At 40.5% G+C, this 25,010-nt stretch overlaps 1 protein-coding gene across 3 annotated transcripts; it reads right to left on the bottom strand.

Annotated features, from left to right (window-relative positions):
* Positions 1–910: 910 nt before the first annotated feature.
* itga6a (integrin, alpha 6a) lies at positions 911–24,797 on the bottom strand. Of its 3 annotated transcripts, XM_020455459.2 has the most exons (26): positions 24,514–24,797; positions 11,979–12,106; positions 11,748–11,827; positions 11,142–11,403; positions 10,678–10,809; positions 9,975–10,188; positions 9,652–9,845; positions 9,471–9,565; positions 9,250–9,377; positions 9,069–9,158; positions 8,892–8,953; positions 8,596–8,765; positions 8,165–8,308; positions 7,880–7,995; positions 7,595–7,754; positions 7,425–7,511; positions 7,244–7,323; positions 7,073–7,150; positions 6,868–6,970; positions 6,573–6,749; positions 6,342–6,437; positions 6,141–6,257; positions 5,938–6,036; positions 5,702–5,827; positions 5,350–5,478; positions 911–2,487 (listed from the first exon to the last, which is right to left on the bottom strand). In XM_020455459.2, the coding sequence occupies exons 1-25, from the start codon at positions 24,693–24,695 to the stop codon at positions 5,377–5,379; spliced, it is 3,222 nt and encodes a 1,073-aa protein (XP_020311048.1). In that variant the 5' UTR covers positions 24,696–24,797; the 3' UTR covers positions 911–2,487; positions 5,350–5,376. The 3 variants fall into 3 exon arrangements, with proteins under 3 accessions (XP_020311048.1, XP_020311044.1, XP_020311057.1); XM_020455455.2 differs by lacking the exon at positions 5,350–5,478; XM_020455468.2 differs by lacking the exons at positions 5,350–5,478; positions 10,678–10,809; positions 11,142–11,403; ... (1 more) ...; positions 11,979–12,106; positions 24,514–24,797 and adding an exon at positions 10,506–10,671.
* Between the last annotated feature and the right edge of the window lie 213 nt (positions 24,798–25,010).

Here is a 25,010-nt window from a genome sequence, read left to right as displayed (position 1 = left end):
CTTTTTCTCTTAAAAACTATAAAATATTTGAGACTGTAACTAATGAATTCCTCCACCCACTGCAAGGCCAACAGCATGGCCATCACACCTTTTTTTGTTGAAAATGTATAAAAATGTAAAACTGAAATACCTTATTTACATAAGTATTCAGACCCTTTGCTATCAGACTCGAAATTGAGCTCAGATGCATCCTGTTTCCATTGATTGTCCTTGAGATGTTTCTACAACTTGATTGGAGTCCACCTGTGGTAAAATCAATTGATTGGACATGATTTTGAAAGGCCTGTCTATATAGGTTCCACAGTTGACAGTGCATGTCAGAGCCAAAACCAAGCCATAAGTAATAAGCTAGCCATAAGCTAGTAATCAATTTTGCAAAAAGGCTGTAACACAACAAAATGTGGAAAGGTCAAGGGGTCCGAAGGCACGGTACATGGTCCTCAATGAGGAACTCCTAGCCCACCACTCTTTTCCCATCAGACAGCGCATAACATTTAGCTCATTACTTTGCCACCACTCTCTCAATGTGTTCTGCCCAGGTCAGCCTAGTGTTAAAGTACACCCCAAGAGTGAGCTTCCTCTTTGGTTCAGGGTCCTTGACGTCACACATGGCCCTTTAGTAGACTCAGAAGTGCCTGTTTCCTTAGTCTATATACGTTTTAAGCATTTATTTAATCAAAACAAGCACATAAAGAGTGTTGGGCCAGTAGCCGAAATGTCGCTAGTTCGAATCCCAAGCCGACAAGGTAAAAAAATCAGTCGACGTGCCGTTGAGCAAAGCAGTTAAACCTTATGCTCCAGGGTTGCTGTTGAAAATGGTAGACACTGGCTTTCACCCCATTCTGAGGTTGTCTCAGGGAGACTAAAGTATGCAAAAAACACATTTCCCAAAAACAAAACAAAAACTTTGAGCCATTTATTCTCTTTTTATTGCAATTTGTCACAAAACACAGTATTCAAAACATCTGACTAGAGGAATGAATGAAGAGCCAGTGATGAGACTTACATTATTTTTTTTTTCAAAGCATGTTTTAGGTAGGCATAGTACTAAATAGGCCTTTTCACACTGCATTGTTCTTAGCCCCAGGCTAGACTGGCCCTGGGCTAGCTTAGTCGGTGTTCACACAAACATTTGTTAACCCTGAGCTAAGGTGCAGTGTGAAAGCACCTAATGCTTCTCATTGATCTCCATTCCACAGCAAATTACCCTTTGAATAGCTTCCTTATCAAATGAAGTCTGTTAGGCCTACAGACAGCATTCATCAAGAAGATCACTTTCCGAAGTCGGCATTTTGGGGGTTTGTATTATGATTCTTATGTCAGGTGGCATCTCAACCTTCAAGACACGCATAACAAATACCATTACTGAGTGCCTTCCTTCTTACTCAGGAATGCTCAAATAAAATTAGCGAAACAATAAACTGCATTTTACTGCTTCTTTCGAGCTCCAGTTGTCCCAGCTGCATGCTACTGAAGTATCACCCAGTACAGTATTTGCGTATATGAAATGGATTTGACAGGGGGCACTGTATTGGATAAACAGAGGTTTGGTGGGAATCAGTTAAATATCTCAAACTCATAACTGACATAACTGTCTAAGAAATATTCATAAAGGTGCTATTCTTTTCTAATTTGGGAATTGAGAGGTATTGCATAAACTTTGTACCTGTTTGACTTGTGTAGAAATGACATACCTTTTTTTAATAATCAAGTGCAAAGAATGAGTCCCAATTACAATATTATTCACATAATACCTGTAGCTACTTTTATGTCTGTGCAGCACTAGAAAATCAGCAGTACCATTTACCCTAACTTATTATACTGAAAAGTAACTTGGGATAAAAAAAATGTAAAAAGACTTTGGCCAATGCATATCTGTTAGTTTTTCTATACAGATAATGACAAAAATAAATATACAGTGTGCTAAAGTATTTAAATATATACAAAACATACAGAAATGTTCCAGTCAATTCATTGAAGGTATTATACAATATGGAGATTGGATAAAACTGACTGCAAAAAAACACAGCAGAAAGATTATCTACAGCTAAACATTGGAGATTGAAACTCAATTCATCATGTCATTAAAAACTGTATCAGTGGCAGATAATGGATTTCAAAGTCCCAATTTCCTTTTTCTACCCAAATGTAAGACGCGATGCTTCTAATTTGCTCAGATGCGACACAGGATAGATTTTCATCTGAGAGTCCTTGGGGAGAATAGAAAACGTTTCTTTGTAGTTTGCTTCCCAAATGCAGTTATTGGATGTTTAGAAAAATAGGAGATTATTGTATCTGACCGTATCCCAACAGTCAAGTGTCTCATGAGTAGCTCTCGTTCTCATTCCAGCTTGTCATCCACTGCTTTTTCTCAAAGGAATCCAGCTTGGCTTTTCCGTCTTTAAACTGACAAGCCTCCTTCTTGATCCGTACGGCGTGGTATCTTGGAACGCTGTCATCATGTTTTGAGCGTTTGAAAAATCCACACTGGCAAGAGAAAATATACAGTGGGGCAAAAAAGTATTTAGTCAGCCACCAATTGTGCAAGTTCTCCCACTTAAAAAGATGAGAGAGGCCTGTAATTTTCATCATAGGTACACTTCAACTATGACAGACAAAATTTGGGGGAAAAAATCCCGAAAATCACAATGTATCATTTTTACTGAATTTATTTGCAAATGATGGTGGAAAATAAGTATTTGGTCAATAACAAAAGTTTATCTCAATACTTTGTTATATGCCCTTTGTTGGCAATGACAGGTCAAACGTTTTCTGTAAGTCTTCACAAGGTTTTCACACACTGTTGCTGGTATTTTGGCCCATTCCTCCATGCAGATCTCCTCTAGAGCAGTGATGTTTTGGGGCTGTTGCTGGGCAACACGGACTTTCAACTCCCTCCAAAGATTTTCTATGGGGTTGAGATCTGGAGACTGGCTAGGCCACTCCAGGACCTTGAAATGCTTCTTACGAAGCCACTCCTCCGTTGCCCGGGCGGTGTGTTTAGGATCATTGTCTTGCTGAAAGACCCAGCCACGTTTCATCTTCAATGCCCTTGCTGATAGAAGGAGGTTTTCACTCAAAATCGCACGATACATGGCCCCATTCATTCTTTCCTTTACACGGATTAGTCGTCTTGGTCCCTTTGCAGAAAAACAGCCCCAAATCATGATGTTTCCACCCCCATGCTTCACAGTAGGTATGGTGTTCTTTGGATGCAACTCAGCATTCTTTGTCCTCCAAACACGACGAGTTGAGTTTTTACCAAAAAGTTCTATTTTGGTTTCATCTGACCATATGACATTCTCCCAATCTTCTTCTGGATCATCCAAATGCTCTCTAGCAAACTTCAGATGGGCCTGGACATGTACTGGCTTAAGCAGGATTTGAGTCCCTGGCGGCTTAGTGTGTTACTGATGGTAGGCTTTGTTACTTTGGTCCCAACTCTCTGCAGGTCATTCACTAGGTCCCCCCGTGTGGTTCTGGGATTTTTGCTCACCGTTCTTGTGATCATTTTGACCCCACGGGGTGAGATCTTGCGTGGAGCCCCAGATCGAGGGAGATTATCAGTGGTCTTGTATGTCTTCCATTTCCTAATAATTGCTCCCACAGTTGATTCCTTCAAACCAAGCTGCTTACCTATTGCAGATTCAGTCTTCCCAGCCTGGTGCAGGTCTACAATTTTGTTTCTGGTGTCCTTTGACAGCTCTTTGGTCTTGGCCATAGTGGAGTTTGGAGTGTGACTGTTTGAGGTTGTGGACAGGTGTCTTTTATACTGATAACAAGTTCAAATAGGTGCCATTAATACAGGTAATGAGTGGAGGACAGAGGAGCCTCTTAAAGAAGAAGTTACAGGTCTGTGAGAGCCAGAAATATTGCTTGTTTGTAGGTGACCAAATACTTATTTTCCACCATAATTTGCAAATAAATTCATTAAAAATCCTACAGTGTGATTTTCTGGATTTTTTTTCTCATTTTGTCTGTCATAGTTGAAGTGTACCTATGATGAATATTACAGGCCTCTCTCATCTTTTTAAGTGGGAGAACTTGCACAATTGGTGGCTGACTAAATACTTTTTTGCCCCACTGTACATTATTATATTATTATTATAAATGAGACTTGTATCAACCTGCACATATAAATACAACACTTAGAAAATATAATGCTCAAGCAAATCAGAGGCAATGCAAAGAGAGTGATTTGTGAGAGAGCATGCTTCCCTTGGAAAGAGTAATATTCAAAATAGCATTTCCAAACAGCCAGGCGGGCAAAGCAGAAACCTAGAAAAATAAAGAAGCTGGGATAAAAAGTTTAATAGGTTTGAAAATTAAGGGAAATCGAATATCTGCTCATTCGGGGGCAAAAACTTTAAATGCTGACCAAATTCAAACACACAGATACTGTATCTGAATAGTGCATACTCTTTGCACATATTCAAATTAGATCGATTCCAATGACCAGATATAGTACACTCCCATACGTATTTATTTGGACAGTGAAGCTAAAACTTTTAATTTGGTGTCACACTCCATCATTATGGTTTTGAGATCAAATGTTTTATATGAGGTGACAGTACAGATTTTCCCCTTTTTTTTAGGGTGTTTTCATTCATATCTGTTTTACAGTTTAGAAATAAAATCCCTTTATGTATCTAGTCCCCCCATTTGAAGGTATCATATGTATTTTGACAAATTTACTTATCGTGTATTCAATTTAGTCAAACGTTTTAGTGAGAAAGTTACAGAGGCATAAATATCATGCTTTTTGGGGGGGGGTATGATATTTATGCCTCTAACTTTCTCACCAAATTGTTTTGAGGGCATGATCTTTGTGCATTTGTAACTTTCTCACTCATCATTATTCACGATTCATTCATGATTATGCGTAATCATGGTGGCGTTCAAATTAATCTAGAGGTGTCCAGAAACATACTCTATTCTTATTGACAATAAATGTGACTCCAAAATTATATAATGCATTATTTACCATTCATTTCTATCGGGCACAACATAATCCGAAACACAACCAAAACAAACTGCAAATGCATCCAACAAGTTTGTAGAGTCACAAGCTTGGTGTAGTCATTGCGTGCTAGGAATATGGGACCAAATACTAAACTTTTGACTACTTAATATATAATAAGCGAATTTGTCCAATACTTATGACACCTTCAAATGGGGGGGACTAGATACATAAAGTGCATTCACTTGGGGAGTATGGGAGTGTGTCCATTCAAATATTTTCACACGAGACGTTCGGAAGTAGCTTCGGAAGTAAGCATTTCCTTAAAGCCAAAGTGAGTTAGTCTTTGTTAAGCCCACACTCCATGCTGACTGCAATGTCCATTTTACCCCAGGTCTGAGTGCAGAGATCAGGCACTATGCCTCAGTAGTGAGTTCCTCTTTGTCAGAGGGCTGAACATGGATCTGTGCCTTGTGATATGCTGCATCATACTGTGGGGCTCTCTTGAAGAAACCACACTTAAGGAGAGCAAGGGTGATGAGAATCAATATGAGAATGGAAATATACTGTAACACCGCAAGTGTGAATAAAATCAATTTTATCAGAAAGATACATTCTAATCACTGTATGTTATGATTACCACCTGAATGAATAATGATTCACTGTTACATGCGTCTACTAATAGCAGAGTACAACACAGTGAATATATTAGTAAATGTGTTGCAGCTAGACTGTCCTTACCTTCCAGAGTAGAAACACTAGCAACGCCAACATCAGAATACCAGCCAGGACAGCCACGAGGATGATCCACCATGGGACTCCACCAAACTGGGCTACTGCCTTCTCCGGAAACACTGTGACTCTCACCTGCATGGGCACAAGAAGAAACCATATGTTTATTTTGATTTGTTACATAGAAACTCTTAGTTGTATTGATCAGTGAAGGAGTCATTGTGTGAGTGGACTGTGCAACTCACCTGAGTCTCAGCATTCCTGAGAACCATATTCTTTGCAGGAGCATCAAGGCTGATGGAAGCTTTCACAATTATATCAAGATAGTTCAAAGACGCGTAATTCTGTTTCAAAATAAAGGTTTTCAATGTTAGAGAATGTCCAAATCAATCGTATCGGCTATTTAGGACTATTTTCAAAAGCAAACAACAGACATGTTGTTTCTCACCTCAAGGAAGGTAGCATTCCACAGACGGGACCTTAGAGAAATCACTGCACTACTGTCCAAGCCCAGTAGAGGGCACTTGATCACCACACATCTAGAGTCATAGCCATTGCCACACATCTGAGAGGAAAATACATTTTGTCAGACAACCTAGCTGTCATTATTGATCCATTTAAAAAAAAATGCAAATGAATGTGTGTTTACCAAAATCTTGTGCTTTCTTTGGTCTGATACCAAAGAGATTTTGCCTCCAGATGTTTTGCCTCCAGCTTCACGCTTTTTCCTAGATGTGCTAGACTCCTAAAAAAAAAAAACATCACAAGTTAGTATTTCAAACTAGAATTTCATTTAGTGTTTTAAAACCTCATCTCTGGACATTTTTTGCTTCTACAAAAATGCATAGAGTACAGTGAAACTGCATTAGGAAAGTATTACCTGAATGTGTTTGAGAGAGTTGATCTCAGTTTCTGGGGAGCAGGGGATCTCTTCCAGGCCAGTGGTGCTGATCTTAACCAGATATAACAGCCACTTCCCATCCACATTCTCTTTGGGCCACTGAATGTTCAACGAGGCTGTGCCAAAGGACTTCAATGGCTTCCCCAAATTGATTATCTGGAGGTATTAACATTTTCAACATCACAGTCCTCAGATCAGTCCTCATCACAGTCCTCTAACCTCAGATCAAGTTATATTGAGAAACTCAGTGAGATAAGCAGACAACGATAATTACCCTAAATTCATAATCGATCAAACTGCCGATCTCCTCTTCTGTCTTGATGGCACTCTCTCCTTGCACATTGCCCCCAAAATACACCTGGGAAGGTCTCGCAACTCTGTTGATAAACAAACCACATGTTAGAGGACCACATTGCTCACAATAGCTTTCAAAACTAATTGATGCTGTAGTCAAAAAGTGTCAATGTTTGAATACTTACCCTGCAACAGAAAGTAACATCTCAATCACTACTTTTGCCCTTGCTTTCAGACTGCCTGTTCTTTCCTGTGTACTGGTCCTGAAAGAAGAGAAATGACACAAAAAAAGTGTTTTACAAGGCCACCAAGTCAGTCATCAGTCACGTTTGTGCGAAAACTATAGTGCTACTTACGTTTGAAGCTCAAGGTCAATGTCGATTTCTGTGGTATTGAGAGAGATACCAGCAGTGCTCAAGATTATGTAGAAAGTAACCTGGAAACACGTATCCAAATATTAAATAACCTTCCCCATGAGTGAGCCACAGAATGACAGAATAAGAAAAATATTGTAAAGAAAACTGCTTCATAGCCTACCTCTGAATCTCTTTTGAATGGATTCCCCAGTTCACACTCTGTCTGGGAGCCATTCTGATTGGCTAAACAAAGCACCGGTTTATCCCTCTGGAGAACAAGAGCCCATTACAATGTTGTTACTTGACTGATAGCAAATCTATGCTGAAATAATCCAGTGTCCCTCCACTTACCGTAGTTTTCTGAGAGCGAAAGCCGGAGAATGAGAGAGCATTAGGGAACATCCCCACCAGCTTAGCCTCATGGGCATCATCCCCATTTCTGTTCTTCACTGTCACCTCCAGAGCTATGTCCTTCTGATCACTGAGGGAGATCACTGGTAGCCCATTCTGCCTGGATAAAAAACAAAACAAAACATTGCCTTATACCTCTTCCTCAGATTCATGGTTTTCTTTTTCCAAATCTTAGCATGAACATCCCAGAATGTATATGCACTAAGAATGTTTGTTCATACTCACATCTGTAACGGGGGGAATACCTCTTGGTTGGGCTCTTTGGAGCAGAATCTGTACACCAGTTGTAAATTACTCTGGCAAATATTATCATTTCCACATCCTTCCTTTAAGAAGTTAACCTGTAGTGAAGCACAATACATAAAAAGCGTATTTTTAATGCATCTGACAGTAAGTCCATTCTAAACGTTACTGAATTCCATTCGCCCTGAGACATTCAATGGCATCGTGAAGTATATGCAACAATGGGGACATGGAGATCCTCTCTCAGCTCTGAAGCAGTATGATTACCTCAGTGACGACCTTGCTTGGCTGGGAGTTGTCAAGAATAGGCACAAGCTGGGGGAGAGCGTTCTGCCTCTTCTGACGCTTGGTACCCTGGATTCCCACTGACACCTCAATGGGAATACCACGCAGCTTGTCCCTAATGTTATCCTACAGACAGAGAACACAACCATGATGAGTACACCCCCTCCCTCGCCACATTCTAGGTGTTATTCTAAAATCTCAAGAGGGTTACACATCAGACAACTATACGCCAGCAGTGACTCTATACGCTGGCTTCATTGATGGACACGTTGTAGACCACTTATAAATAGTTATTTGAAAGGTCGGTATTAATACATAGATATTTCACTTGTGCATCATTTTCGGTTGGAAATGTTGAGTTAAGTGGTTCTTTTAGTTTTTCACAATTTAGTTGTGCATCAACTCCTCTGTACCTGCAGTCTGATTTTTGTCTTGGTACACGCTCTTTTGTTTTGTCCCCGGAGGTCCAGAAATCCGGTGGACTGGAAGTCCTGGTCGGTGCGAGACTTGTTCAGAAACAGGACCCTAGAGATCAGCCCTTGCTTCCTGCGATCTGCTTCAGCCTCAAATGCATAGCGGATAGCTGTAAGGAAACATTCCAGAACAACAGTATGTATTATGTAAGGACAAATGGATTCAGTCATTTCGGGACTACGACAAATGATCCCAATTGGGGTGGGGTTACTGGAGAGAGAGAAGCTTTGCTTACTTAGTTTTGGGCTGTAGGATGCAGGGTTTGCTTTATAGGTGAAGCATGCTTCCACGGTCAAACTATAGACAACAAATGGATGTCATTCAATTAAATTAGCAAACAAATGTACAGAAGTATAAATATTTTCAAATCATCAAATCATTTTCAAATCATCAAATCCCATCAACACCTTACCAGATACTGTTGCCACAGGTTTTCTTTGTGAAGTCAATTTCCTTCGGAGTAATTTTGACATCCTTCTTGATACTAATAATTGGCCTTGCCCTAAAAAAAAAAAAATGTGTTATGTGTTATCTTGAAATGGATTTGTGAGGTCGAAACTAGACTGCTATAGATAGCCTAACAAGATCATCACCTGTAAACGAGTACTGTATCTGAGAGCGACCCAATGGCTATATCAGGATAGGAATTCTTATCTAAGTCCATGTTCCCAGCCAGAGAATATCCAAATAATCTGATGTTGTTGGGCTTTCCCTCAAGGATCTGAAATGGCAAATAAAAATAGGATGCAGCAGAGATGTCATTTCACTATGTCAACAATGATATTCACAACCAATAAAACACTGCAAAACCAACCTGTGCAGGCATGGTGTTGATTCCATTAGCAGAACCATGGTAAATGTATACTTTTCCTGCACCAGTGTCAGCGTAGGGCGCTCCAACAGCAATGTCTGTAAAAGAGAAGCCATTTAGCTATGTGATTTGGTGGAAAAAGCACAGAAAAGGCCAGAAACAAGAACAGATACCAGGTTCCCACCTTGATAGGAGTCCTGATTGATGTCACCGATGTTTTCCACTGCCAGCCCAAACATTGAGTCTTTGGTTCCATTGAGGCGGATTGGGGTGATCTTGGCCCACTTTCCTGCCTGGTTGATGTAGACATAAACAGCTCCTCCAATGTCTCCCTCTTTCATGAAGAACTGAGGGGCTCCCACAACAATATCCTGCCACCTGGGATGCAAAACAAACAACCATTTAAAAACATTTTTAATCATAACTTACAATATCCATGTAGGTTTGATTACATAATGTATGGATAAGCCACAACTGGAAAAGTAGAAGTGAACTTGTGTGACATACCCATCTCCATTCAGGTCGACCACAGCTACATCATATCCAAAAGACGATGCCAGTCCAGGCCCTTCTAGAATGTACTCTGGGGAGAGTCTTGCTGACGCTTCATTCTCTTTTCGCAACAGGACCACAGCCCCACAGTGATTGGCTCGTGGTGCTCCAGACACAATAGTTAGGCCATGCCCCTTGGTGATGCTAAAGCCAGAATCAAGGGAAAATCCTGCAACATAAAATAACAGGAATCAAGGTATATCTCTTACACGGTCTATAATACAGATCATGCATATTTCATGGATAAATGAGTGAATTTGGGATGTAAAGAAAAACACAACTAAATATACTAGTCATGTTATCTTGACGCAACCTAGAAAACATATGTTGATGCACACATAATTATACCAGTAATAATAACTGCAGTGCATTCAAGCATTATGTTAAAATAATGACATGCTAAATACTCACACTATAAACCATTCACTAGTTAGCCATCATGGAGATGGAATGGTTAATGTTTTAGGCACCTCGAAGGTCACAAACCTAAGTAAGTATTGGTCCTCACATCTAGAGTTCTCTCAAAGCTGACCTGCAGAGAAGGCGACTTATACACAAACTGATCAGGGTTGGCAGCAGACAAACTGGTCATGAACAGGATACCTAAGCACACAAAACACATGATTCCCACAATCAAGGTTCAGACCACTGTACCCACCTAGGTAGCTGTTAGCAGGCACAGGCACCAGGTCAGGATCCAAGCGGTTCTCATCTCCAACTTCATAAGGTCCGTCATCATAAAATCCCTTTTCCAACAAAGTGTTGTTCTTTTGCTCTACACGTACAATGCCTAGAGTGGTTGAGAGTGAGGGGTGAAGATGTCAATGGAATGCTGCTGGCTTAAATATGACCCTCAACAAAACAATAATGACACAAGCTAAATGTAATTGGGTGAATTTATTCTACAAGTGAAATAAAAATTCAATTAAAGCACAGTATGGAAATGTCAAATGAAGAAGGTTGCAATGCCTTTCTTTACCTCTAGAGGGCAATGTAAGTCACAATTACTACATGGTTCATTCAGCTGACATTCAAATCAAAACATTGAACACCCATTGATTTTCAAAGTAAATAGGTTTGGCAACTACAACTTAAGTTCTTGCCTTATGAACAGACTCCTACCTTTCCAGTTGTAGGCGCCAGGCGCTCCAAACACCACGTAATGGTAGTCCTTGGTGAACGTGGCAGCCAGACCCTGCTGGCATGAGCCAAACCTCTCATGGCCTCTGGCACGTCCCTCACAGAACTTCCAGTTCCCTCCGTCTTCATCAGAGGACGTATCAATAGTGAGGTCCTGACTCAGGACATAGCAGCGGCCTGTGATGTCACGGGACTCCTGAGCAGTGTCCACAAACAGACGTCTCTGGTAGCGATGAGCACAGGTCTGCAATGACAAGACAGTAGAATCAGGTTAATCTGGAGGCGAGAGAAACGCACACCTGTTTAGGCGAGATGCTGGCTAGCGGAGTAGAACACTTGAAAAAGAAAAAGAGAGCCGCACACTCTAGGAGCTCCGATGCAATAATTGAACAACCTAAATAACCAACGTTTTGGCAGACAAGCTGTCTTCATCAGGGTATAATGAAATCAGGTTAACATCCACCAAGTAAGACAGATCCTCAGCTATTGAATACTGCAGATCTAACGCGAAGTTCCATATGTGAGATATACAAAGCAAAATGAGCCTGGTCAGGAAACCAACCAGTATATCCTCAGACACTGACTTACCACAATCTTCCCTCCGGGGCCCTGGCTGTTAACTGTCACCCCCATCCACTGGTTCTCCTTGTTCTCAACTCTCACATCCTCTGTGGAAATTCATCAGAAGGAATCAGGATGTTATTTTTTATTCTTGCTTTAGAATAATTTATTACAATTACAGTATATTGTGAATAATAAAGCATCGTGTTAATTCATATGTTGTGTAGGAGAGAGAAACAGATATGAGTAACACCTCACCTTCATTGTCAAAATCGATGCGATCACAGTCATCGGATTCTGTGGTGATGTCACAACTGTACAGGCCTCCGGTTATGTTGGCTCTCTGGTTGGCCAGAGCTTTGGCTCTTGGTGCTCCAATCAACAGTCTGTAAGAAAAATCCAATGACTGTATCTTTAAGATATGTATGGTCTGTAGATTAATGTACTGTGACAATAGCAGATGTCAGAGATGTTTGGTAATCCTATACTGCAGCTGTTCTATTCAATAATTCATACTGACCATTTTTAGACATGGGATTAGATGCAGTCAATTTAGTACCCAGGACTGCACTGAATAACAGAAACCATCTCCATTACTGTGTGTCTATACAAATTGCCAGACAAACTGCCAGCATTCATAATACTGTCTCAAGCGTTTTAAAATAATTGGGAACATGGCCTTTGAGACACAAATATAAACAATTTGTATATCAACTGGCTGTCAGTCCTCAAAATAATTATTTTGGTGGCTAGGGACAAAAAAAAAGAGATTCTCATGATCTATTTAGTCGGAAGTTTACATACACCTTAGCCAAATACATTTAAAGTCGGTTTTTCACAATTCCTGACATTTAATCATTGTAAAAAATTCCCTGTCTTAGGTCAGTTAAGATCACCACTTTATTTTAAGGATGTGAAATGTCAGAATAATAGTAGAGAGAATGATTTATTTCAGCTTGTATTTCTTTCACCATATTCCCAGTGGGTCAGAAGTTTACATACACTCAATTAGTATTTGGTAGCATTGCCTTTAAATTGTTTAACTTGGGTCAAATGTTTCGGGTAGCCTTCCACAAGTGTCCCACAATAAGTTTGGTGAATTATGGCCCATTCCTCCTGACAGAGCTGGTGTAATTGAGTCAGGTTTGTAGGCCTCCTTGCTTGCACATGCTTTTTCAGTTCTGCCCACAAATTTTCTATAGGATTGAGGTCAGGGCTTTGTGATGGCAACTCAAATACCTTGACTTTGTTCTCCTTAAGCCATTTTGACACAAATTTGGAAGTATGCTTGGGGTCATTGTCCATTTGGAAGACCCATTTGCGACCAAGCTTTAACTTCCTGACTGATGTCTTGACATGTTGCCTCAATACATCCACATCATTTCCCTGCCTCGTGATGCCATCTATTTTGTGAAGTGCACTAGTCCCTCCTGCAGCAAAAGCACCCCCACAACATGATGCTGCCACCCCCGTGCTACACGGTTGGGATGGTGTTCTTCGGCTTGAGAGCATCCCCCTTTTTCCTCCAAACATAACGATGGTCATTATGGCCAAACAGTTCTATATTTGTTTCATCAGACCAGAAGACATTTCTCCAAAAAGTACGATCTTTGTCCCCATATGCAGTTGCAAACCGTAGTCTGGCTTTTTTATGGCGGTTTTGGAGCAGTGGCTTCTTCCTCGCTGAGTGGCCTTTCAGGTTATGTCGATATAGGACTCGTTTTACTGTGGATATAGATACTTTTGTACCTGTTTCCACCAGTATCTTCACAAGGTCCTTTGCTGTTGTTCTGGGATTGATTTGCACTTTTCACACCAAAGTACGTTCCACTCTAGGAGACAGAACACGTCTCCTTCCTGAGCGGTATGACAGCTGTGTGGTCCCATGGTGTTTATACTTAGGTAATATTGTTTGTACAGATGAACGTCGTACCTTCAGTCGTTTGGAAATTGCTCCCAAGGATGAACCAGACTTGTGGAGGTCTACAATTTTTTTTATGAGGACTTGACTGATTTATTTTGATTTCCCCACGATGTCAAGCAAAGAGGCACTGAGTTTGAAGGTAGACCTTGAAATTCATCCACAGGTACACACCTCCAATTGACTCAAATTATGTCAATTAGCCTATCAGAAGCTTCTAAAGCCCTGACATCATTTTTTGGCATTTTCCAAGCTGTTTAAAGGCACAGTCAACTTAGTGTATGTAAACTTCTGACCCACTGGAATTGTGATACAGTGAATTATAAGTGAAATAATCTGTCTGTAAACAATTGTTGGTAAAATTACTTGTGTCATGCACAAAGTAGACGTCCTAACCGACTTACCAAAACTATGGTTTGTTAACAAGAAATTTGTGGAGTGGTTGAAAAACAAGTTTCAATGACTCCAACCTAAGTGTATGTAAACTTCCAAATTCAACTGTATGTAGTAGAGTAGACTATTGTGCAATACAATGAGCAATAGGCAGAGCAACAGTAGAGCCGACAATCTAATTTGCAACATATTCAATAATGTGATTGTCCTGTACAACATTAGCTCACTGACAACAACTTATCCAAATCATCCCCCAGTCCCTCAGAGAATCCTAACAACCGCCGGGAGACAATAGGCCTGTGTGAATATGTTAAAGGCTTGAATAATTTGTAGAGCCATTTACATTTGTATTTACTTATTTAACTGGGCAAGTCAGTTAAGAACAAATTCGGCCTACACCGGCCAAACCCTAACCACGCTGGGCCAATTGTGCGCCGCCCTGTGGGCCTCCCAATCACGGCCGGTTGTGATACAGCCTGGAATCAAACCAGGGTGTGTGTAGTTATGAGATTCAGTGCCTTAGACCGCTGCCCACTCAGGAGCCCATATATTTATGCACAATGCTTTATAAGACCTGTGACTGAATGAGATATTGGAATGAAACATTTCAAGTAATATCTTAGCAGGGCTTTTAGGAATTGGCTGTACTTGCACTTCACTAAATGAAAAAAGTGTTCCTGTTAGACTAACACTATAGAGGGAAACACACAGGCAGCTTGCGCATTGTTGAACAACCACAGTGAGAGAAACACCTCAGCAGGACCACTCTGGGTCACATTTTCCAGCCTGGACAGTGAGTGAGAGCCACAGCCCATACCGGGGAGCACTGAGAAAAATGTGAGCAGAAGCATCAATATGAGAATGGCTCACTCTGGGCAAAAATATTGCATAGGCCTATTGCATATTAACTAGAGGAAGTCGTTTTGTAATGCAATTAGGGAAATGTATTACAGTCCACAGTACAAGTCCTCTGTTCAACTGCTTAGGGACCGATCTAGTGGAGAACACATTTGGGTGATCGTGGACCACAGTGTGAATCCAATGGAAACATTGTAAGAATTTCCTCAAAGGGGGTCAGGGAATCCTCTTCACCCTCTTCCTCCACTCTGCATGATTCCACAGGCACTTCCGTAAACCCCCTATTGATTCATTGGATAGTGTCATAGACCTCCAATTAACAAACAAGAACTCCCAAGAGGAAGCCTGTTGGGAAAGAGGAAGATGGAAGCCCAAATTCTGTCCCCTCCCTTCTATCAACAGCCAGTGAAATGCAAATAAGAGCTTAGTCAATACAAAGATCGTAACTACAATTTCACAGTGCAGCTGAGCTTCAGTGTTAGGCACAGTTAGAATGTATATAGTTGAGGGCTTTCAGAATCACAATGTATTTATTGTAATGTTACTCTTGCACATCACACTTTCACTTAACCCTGGAGAAAACAACCCCATACACCTGTAGAAAAAAAGGTTCCAAACGGTTTCTGCGGCTATCCACATAGGATAAGTCTTTTTGGTTCCGGGTAGAACCAAAAGGGTTCTATATGGAACCAAAAAGGGTTCTTCGAAGGGTTCTCCTATGGGGACAAGCGAATAACCATTTTTGGTTCTAGATATAACCTTTTTTTCCCAGAGTATAGAGCTATATTAGGTGGGAAACAACACATCAATGCAGAGATAGTAACACAGAGATAGTAACACAGAGATAGGGATTTGTATCTGCAAGAAAAGGTTTTCAGCATGGTTCTTCAGTGATAGTTGTAGAATTCGGCAAATCACTGAAGAGTAATATTGACATTAACATGCAACACTTCAGCCTTTGCATCCAAAGTCTGGTGCACACATGTAAACAAACTGCTAATTTCTGATGACTTATGGACAAGCACCTTATCCACCCTGTCATATTGACTACTAAACAGCTTCTGATATAGATAAACTCATTCGGAATGACTAAGCAATTTGAACCAAAATGTCAAAACTGCTACTTGGAGCTTCTGAAACTTTCTTCCCTCTGGTCTTCATAGATCTGAATGCCCTAGAGAAGTAATGGGAACACTGTGATGTGATATAAGCTACCGCTAAGCTACCTTCTTCGTAGCGAACTGCCAACAAGTTACATTTGCGGGAAATGAGACATTTTCGGACACGTTCAAAAAATAACATTGCAAATCTACTGCCCCTGTTTCCCTAAAACAGAAAACATCCAGGTTATAGTATCAAGTCAGCATAACTACCACAGGTAATTAAAAGCATACATGGGAAGCCATATCCATATCCCTGTCAAGAAGTCTAAAAGACAATAAGGAAGAGCAAAGAAAGTCAAAACAGAGACCATGTCAAAGCATGGCAGATCAACCATCAGAATGGTTGGTTACAGACTAACAGGAAATGAATAGTGGTGACCAAATTATGGGTGCATCCTTTGTTCACATGTGTGACGCTGCCCCCACCACCACGCACTCACAGTCCCCAGGACCCCTGCAGCTGTTCTAACTGTGTCCGTTTACCCACACCAACACTTGGCACTGGCCTGGAGTTGGCTTGTTATATCAGCCAGGCCATTACAAGAATTAGGCGTGCTGGATTTAAGCAGAGATCCTGCTCAGTGAAAGCTCAGATAGGAACAAAACCCCTGTTAGATGTGGTGCAAAGAGTTCATATACATACTACTGTACAGTGTGATCCAAGAAAAGCCACGATTTCTAGTTGGTTTTGGGTGTCTTGTCTGAGAGAAAACTGCTGCAAGCGGTCTATTGGGTTACATGTGCACAGATGGCCTGGCATGTACAATTCAATGGCCTTTTCTCTGGTTTCACTGTGGAGATATCCTAACCAAATCATCGACGTACATAGCTATTGTTTTGAAAAGGATGCATTAACATGTTCAATATATACACTACCTTTCAAAAGTTTGGGGTCACTTAGAAATGTCCTTGTTTTTTAAAGAAAAGCACATTTTTTGTCCATTAAAATAACATCAAATCGATCAGAAATACAGTGTAGACATTGTTAATGTTGTAAATGACTATTGTAGCTGTAAAACGGCAGATTTTTCTATGGAATATCTACACAAGCGTACAGAGGCCCATTATCAGCAACCATCACTCATGTGTTCCAATGGCATGTTAGCTAATCTAAGTTTATAATTTTAAAAGGCTAATTGATCACTAGAAAACCATTTTGCAATTATGTTAGCACAGCTGAAAACTGTTCTGCTGATTAAAGAAGCAATAAAACTGGCCTTCTTTAGACTAGTTGAGTATCTGGAGCATCAGCATTTGTGGGTTCGATTACAGGCTCAAAATGTCTAGAAACAAAGCACTTTCTTCTGAAACTCGTCAGTCTATTCTTGGTCGGAGAAATGAAGGCTATTCCATGCGAGAAATTGCCAAGAAACTGAAGATCTCGTACAACGCTGTGTACTACTCCCTTCACAGATCAGCGCAAACTCGCTCTAACCAGAATAGAAAGAGGAGTGGGAGGCCCCGGTGCACAACTGAGAAAGAGGATAAGTACATTAGAGTGTCTAGTTTGAGAAACAGACGCCTCTCAAGTCCTCAATTGGCAACTTCATTAAATAGTACCCGCAAAACACCAGTCTCAACTAGAAGTCGACCGATTAATTGGCATTGGCCGATTTATTAGGGCCGATTTCAAGTTTTCATAACAATCGGTAAATCAACCTTTTTGGACGCCGATTATGGCCGATAACATTGCAATCCACGAGGAAACTGCGTGGCAGGCTGACCACCTGTTGCACGAGTACAATGTCAAAAGGACCTTGTGGCTGCAAGGAGCCAAGGTAAGTTGCTAGCTAGCATTTAACTTATCTTGTAAAAAACAATCAATCTTCACATAATCACTAGTTAACTACACATGGTTGATGATATTACTAGGTTAACTAGCTTGTCCTGAGTTGCATATAATCAATGTGGTGCCTGTTAATTTATCATCGAATCACAGCCTACTTCAACTTCGCCAAACGGGTGATGATTTAACAAAAGCGCATTCCCGAAAAAAGCACACAAAAAAAGCACACACTTTGCACAAATGTACCTAACCATAAACACCAATGCCTTTCTTAAAATCAATACACAGAAGTATACATTTTTAAACCTGCATATTTAGTTAAAAGAAATTCATGTTAGCAGGCAATATTAACTAGGGAAATTGCGTCACTTCTCTTGCGTTCACTGCAAGCAGAGTCAGGGTATATGCAACAGTTTGGGCCGCCTGGCTCATTTCGAAATAATTTGCCAGACTTTTACATAATTATGACATGACATTGAAGCTTGTGCAATGTAACAGCAATATTTAGACTTAGAGTTACCACCCATTCAATAAAATATGGAAAGGTTCCGTATTTCACTGAAAGAATAAACGTTTTGTTTTAGAAATTATAGTTTCCGGATTTGACCATATTAATGACCTAAGGCTCGTATTTCTGTGTTTATTATATTATAATTAAGTCTATGATTTGATATTTGACAAAGCAGTCTGACTGAGAAGCGGTAGGTAGCAGCAGGCTCGTAGGCATTCATTCAAACAGCACTTTACTATGTATGCCAGCAGCTCTTAGCAATGCTTGGTGCACAGCGCTCTTCATGCCAATCAACTCCCGAAATTAGGCTGGCAATACTAAAGTGCCTATAAGAACATCCAATAGTGAAAGATATATGAAATACGGGCCTCCCGGGTGGCGCAGTGGTCTAGGGCACTGCATCGCAGCGCTAGCTGTGCTACCAGAGACTCTGGTTTCACGCCCAGGCTCTGTCTCAGCCGGCCGTGACCGGGAGATCCGTGGGGCGACACACCGGTAGGGATATCCTTGTCTCATCACGCACCAGCGACTCCTGTGGCGGGTCGGGCACAGTGCGTGCTAACCAAGGTCGCCAGGTACACGGTGTTTCCTCCAACACATGCACGCTGTGTTAAAAAACAATGCGGCTTGGTTGGGTTGCGTTTCGGAGGACGCATGGCTTTCGACCTTCGTCTCTCCTGAGCCTGTACGGGAGTCGTAGCGATGAGACAAGATAGTAACTACTAACAATTGGATACCACGAAAAAGGGATTAAAAATTCAACAAACAAAAAAATATATATGAAATACAAATGGTATAGAGAAATAGTCGACTCGTCAAAATTCCTATAATAACTTCAACCTAAAACCTCTTAACTTGGAATATTGAACCACCAGCATTCATATGTTCTCATGTTCTGAGCAAGGAGCTTAAACGTTAGCTTTTTTACATGGCACATATTGCACGTTTACTTTCTTCTCCAACACTATGTTTTTGCATTATTTAAACAAAATTGAACATGTTTCATTATTTATTTGATAGATTAGATATTTATTTATGTATTATATTAAGTTAAAATAAAAGTGTTCTGTTACGAAAAATGAGTGAGGAGGTGTGGAGTCAGGCGCAGAGAGCAAAAGATGTGGGAAAAACACGCTTTAATGTCCCGGAAACATAACATGAACCAAAAGTGGCAAAACAAATGATCAGAAATATAAACGGACAGCGTGAAACCCAAATACAAACAAAATACACTCAAACAACAAAACAGACTGTCAAGCCCGCACGAAACAGAAGCGGGCTGAACGAACTATATATATCCCTCCCCTAACAACCAAACAAGAAACAGGTGATACCAATCAGACAAAACCAAAGGAACACAGAACAACGGATCGGTGATAGCTAGTAGACCGGCGACGACGACCGCCGAGCGCCACCCGAACAAGAAGGGGAGTCACCTTCGGTAATATTCGTGACATGTTCATTGTTCATTCATTATTGTTGTAATTGTCATTATTACAAATATATATATAAAAACTGTCTGATTAATCGATATCGGCTTTTTTTGGTCCTCCAATAATCGGTATTGGTATTGGCATTGAAAAATCATAATCGTTCGACCTCTAGTCTCAACATCAACAGTGAAGACGTGACTCCGGGATGCTGGCCTTCTAGGCAGAGTTGCAAAGAAAAAGCCATATCTCAGACTGGCCAATAAAAATAAAATATTAAGATGGGCAAAAGAACACAGACACTGGACAGAGGAACTCTGCCTAGAAGGCCAGCATCCCGGAGTTGCTTCTTCACTGTTGACGTTAAGACTGGTGTTTTGCGGGGACTATTTAATGAAGTTGCCAGTTGAGGACTGGACAGTTGAAGAGATCTTCAGTTTCTTGGCAATTTCTCGCATGGAATAGCATTCATTTCTCAGAACAAGAATAGACTGACGAGTTTCAGAAGCAAGTTCTTTGTTTCTGGTCATTTTGAGTCTGTAATCGAACACACAAATGCTGATTGTCACGTGTGCTCCCTCTCCAACCTCTAGGTCACCAGGCTGCTCATTATGGCGCACACCTGTCACCATCGTTAAGCACACCTGCGTGTCATCAGTCTCACCTGGACTCCATCACTTCCCTGATTACCTTCCCTATATATGTCACTCCCTTTCCTTGCCCAGTCATCATTGTTTACATTTCTGTTTCATGTCTGTGCGTGTTTCTTGTTTTGTATTATTTTGCGTTTATTTATAAAAACACTCACTCCCTGAACTTGCTTCCTGACTTTCAGTGCACATCGTTACACTGATGCAGATCGTTACACTGATCCAGATACTCATCTTGTCACGTTCTGACCTTAGTTCCTTTGTTTTGTCTTTTGTTTTAGTATTGTCAGGGCGTGAGTTGGGTGGGTTGTCTATGTTAGTATTTCTATGATTTTCTATTTCTGTGTTTGGCCTGATATGGTTCCATATAGAACCATATTTAGGTAGCCTGTTTTCCTTTGTGTTTTGTGGGTGGTTATTTTCAGTCTTTGTGTGTCTGCACCAGATAGAACTGTTTCGGTTGTCACTTTGTTGTTATCTATTTTTGAAGTGTTCCGTTTCTTATTAAAAAGATGAACACTAACCATGCACAGAGACATTGGCAATAAGACCCTGAAGGGCTTGAGGTTGTTTTGAGTTCAAATCAGTTTAACACAATCGGTGCTAGACACCGAAGGTTATCTAACTAGAGAGGAAGGGTAAGTGAGTTAATCACTTTGGTTGAGTTGAGTTCAGACAGTGAGGATATTAGTCTGTTATATAGACACACCCGCTGCTCCAATAAGTATGGCCAGCTCATCATAATAGACTATATGCTCCTTTAAAAAAAATGTTCCAAGCCCCAATGTACTAAAAAGGAAGTGGTCACTCAGTACAAGCAATAGCCAATAAATTAGTTGCTAACATTATTAATTCATTCATGTTCCCAAATAAATGTTGCTGATAATTTGGCCAGATTAGCATTTTCCATTGATGCCACTGACTGTGAATATCAGATGCTCTAGGTGGGGGAAAATATAAATAGAGTCAATTGTCGATTGGTTTCACAAATATTTGCGTTGACATTTGGTTTTCTGAGCTGTGTAAAGACATAGCGGGTTAATGAGCATCACAGCTGTTAGCCAGGGCTACACATTAACTATCTTTGTGATCAACTCTGCTTTCACTTGGTTTGTTCATTATCTAAGGTCACATGAGGATTTACATTTGAGATCACAGCCAGTTCTTGACTTGGGCAGGAGCTCACCAGAGCTGAGTACCGGTACCTCAAATGTTCTACTGCTTGAGCTCCTGTTCCTAGAATATTACATCAAAAGTATTGTGGAGCTCCTGCACCTAAAAATAAACTGTACCGGCACCCAAAATGAGTACCGGCACCTATTTCAGTTCAAGTAAAGCACTGATTACAGACAAAATGTTTACAAGACACTGTGTTTCCCTTCTGGTCTCAATGACCTAAAATGGATAGGCCTACACATTTTTTTATGATACTATCTTCTTTGTAACAACCAACCAAGGACAAGAACCCAACAGGGAGGGGAAACTGTCATAAAGGCAAATGGTTCATTTTCCACATGTCTTCTTAGCCTTCATTGGAGTTCTGTAGAAGACAGGGACAGATTTACTAGAATGTTTGTCATTCTCCTAACATTGACTTGACTTTTTGTTTGAATTCTTATTCTTCCGAAATGACATTGCTTCGTAAATCTGATCCCAATGTGTGTGGCTTTTCAAAACACCAAGACTTGAGCTCTTCTATCGTTGTTAATAAATCAGTGGCTCTCTCTCTACCCAACCAAGGAACTCTAGCTTCCCTTTGAAATTGACTGGGACACAGCCAACTGCCAGGCTCCTGAGAAATACCAAGCTTCTGTTTGTCCAACAAATACCATGAAATTCACTATATATTTTGGAGACTGCTGCTTTGGGCCATCAGCAGGCTTCTCTTGAACTTATTTCTTGGACAAGCAGAGAGATACACACACTTGTAAAACATTAACATACAAGTAGGACATTCAACTTTTTTTAACTAGTAATTTACAGCAGCCATTACGGTGAAAATGTGCTTTGAAAATAGCATTAAAAAAAACATTTTAAAAGTTGTGTTGTTCATCTGTTTCCACTCCCTATCCATTTATGGGCACAAAGGCATGATTTAGTCTAAGATGAGCATTTTAACTGTCTTATTCTAACCTTTATTCAAAGCACTTAACCTCAAGCGTGTTCCCTTTCAAATGACACTATGGTTATGCTTAACTGCATCCTCCTACTGTATATACTAATTATAATAATTTAACTGTGGGTCCATATTGCTTAACCTAAAAATCTCTGGTGTTGTAGGTGATAAGCATGTAGTAAATGTGTTAATAGTGATACCAAGAACTGCCGTACCTGAAGAGGTTCACATTGCATTCCTCAAAGCAGGATCTAAGTGAGGATCTAAGCAAAGGAAGGGATATCTGAGTGATCTAAGGAATCCTGGCCAAAATGTTGTTATCAGTGCATTGCAGACTGGGCCTTTGCATCTCTAATGTACTGCAGCAAGTGCCCTCTGGCTGCCACCAAATGTGTGCTTGCTTGTTGGAGCTCAGCTAAGCTCACCCTGGCTACAGTATGTGTGTGGATATGACATGCAGCAGAGCCCATCCCCCTGCTCTGTTCTTCTGGTGGTTAGCTGGAACACACACCTGTGAGGCATGGTTTTGTCCCGCACTGGATCATTGCATTCACCCCTAACTTTCCTGGCACCTCAGGGTTTGCTAAATTAAATGAATCACAGGTTACACACGGATGGTGCCCATCCTATCTATCATTACCATTACTAATCATTATTGAATGTCAGGTATGTCCAAATATTTTGCTCTTTCGGTAATAAAGCAATGCTGACCATAGTTAAAATACATCTTTATTTGATAAAGTTAGACTTCATGGATTGTTCTTTATCTAAATATATTCAATGTTCATGGCTGCAATGTTTTTAAATGGTGCACAGTGCACTGCACACACACAGTGTGTTCTGTCTGGGCCACTGCCCTTAGCACCCTGTTCTAAACCAATAATTCACCCCGACCCATGCCACACTCATCCACTCTCCGTTGGGACAATTACATCAGGTCACCAATCATTCCTCTTTTCAGAGGAATTAATCTAAACTATCAGAGAATGGATTACAGATGAATAGATAAAACCATGGTTGCACCACTGCAGATGCCTGAGTTGCTATTTAGTAGAATGACAACCATTTGTTATAAACTCGGGTTTATAACCAAGTTATGAACTCATTAAATAAGTGCACAAGAATGGAGTTGCAGGCAGATCTATTTTTAAGAATTTAAAACAGCAGAAGTAATGCTGTTGGTTACTTGACACCAAAATTCTTCCGAAATGATAACAGTGATAATATACTTTTCAATAAACATCTGGGTGTGCAATACAGTGTCCCATACTATGAAAAAAATTACGTATGATATCCCGTGTGTATTCACTTCTTAATGTCCTTACATATTTCCTATTCATATTCAGAGGTCCCCATCTCAACCTCTCATTTGGGGGATAGAGTCACTTTCTTTTGAACAAATGTCATTAACATGCATGATTTCTCCAGTGACAAAGCTCGTTACCTCTGGTTTTCCATTGTTAATTTGTAGCAAGGACCCTGTCAAAGGGCATTCTGAAACACACAATGACTGGACCCACGCACTACTGAATATAAATACTCATTGTGCTTCTAGCCTATTAACACGCATTCAACACGTAGGTCTCCAAAACATAGAGTAAAAAAAATGTTTAAATGTTTAACTTTAAAATATTTAAAAACCATGTACGAATAGAAATAGTTCATTTCTCTCCATAACGAAACAATTGTGGAACGTTGCGTTAATAGGAAACGTTTTTAAATGCACAGTATCGTTTTAAATGCACAATATTCTCCTGCCTTGACAAGAAAACGGTCCCACCGGAATTTGGTCAATGGACCTGCTACCATACATCAAGTGATGAACGCTCCAACTAACGTTACTGTAAAATGGAGACCGGAGACGCACAATAAGTAGCCTAACCTACCCACACGAAGTGTAAGCCTAATAAATGTTACATAACTAATTCAACAACAATATCAACAACAACAAAAAACTAAACTTACATTCTCTTATCTGAAGGAATAAGTTGCCGGTGCATGGCTAGAGAGAATCCAAATAAACTGCCCGGTTCCCCGTCTTTCCTCAGGACATTCAAGGTATCCAGGTTGAAGGCTGATATGGGAGTCCATTCTAGCAAACAAAAAAGTGCCACATGAATTGGAAAATATCTTATTGGGAGAACCATTGCGCTAGGAGCAAATGGTACCACTATAGTCCAATGTTGTGCCGCTGTCTCCACGTTCCACTACACCTCGCTCAGGATTCTCTGCTGAATGGTTCTGTTGTTTTCCCGGGGTTATGGATAAAGTTCGTGTAGTACAGCGCCCCTCCCTCCTCTGCTTGGTTGTCACTAGTTAACACATCGACAAAGTCTAAATTGGCTATGGTAATCATTCTTGAAAACAAAAAAAACTGCTTTTTTGCTTTAAATTTAGGGTTAGAGTTAGGTTTAGAATTAGCAGTGTGGTTACGATTAAAAGTTATGTTTAAATCACATTTT

This window comes from Oncorhynchus kisutch, linkage group LG2 (genome assembly GCF_002021735.2).
Source record: "Oncorhynchus kisutch isolate 150728-3 linkage group LG2, Okis_V2, whole genome shotgun sequence".
Classification (NCBI taxonomy): Eukaryota; Metazoa; Chordata; class Actinopteri; order Salmoniformes; family Salmonidae; genus Oncorhynchus; species Oncorhynchus kisutch.
This window is presented reverse-complemented; position numbering and strand designations above follow the sequence as displayed.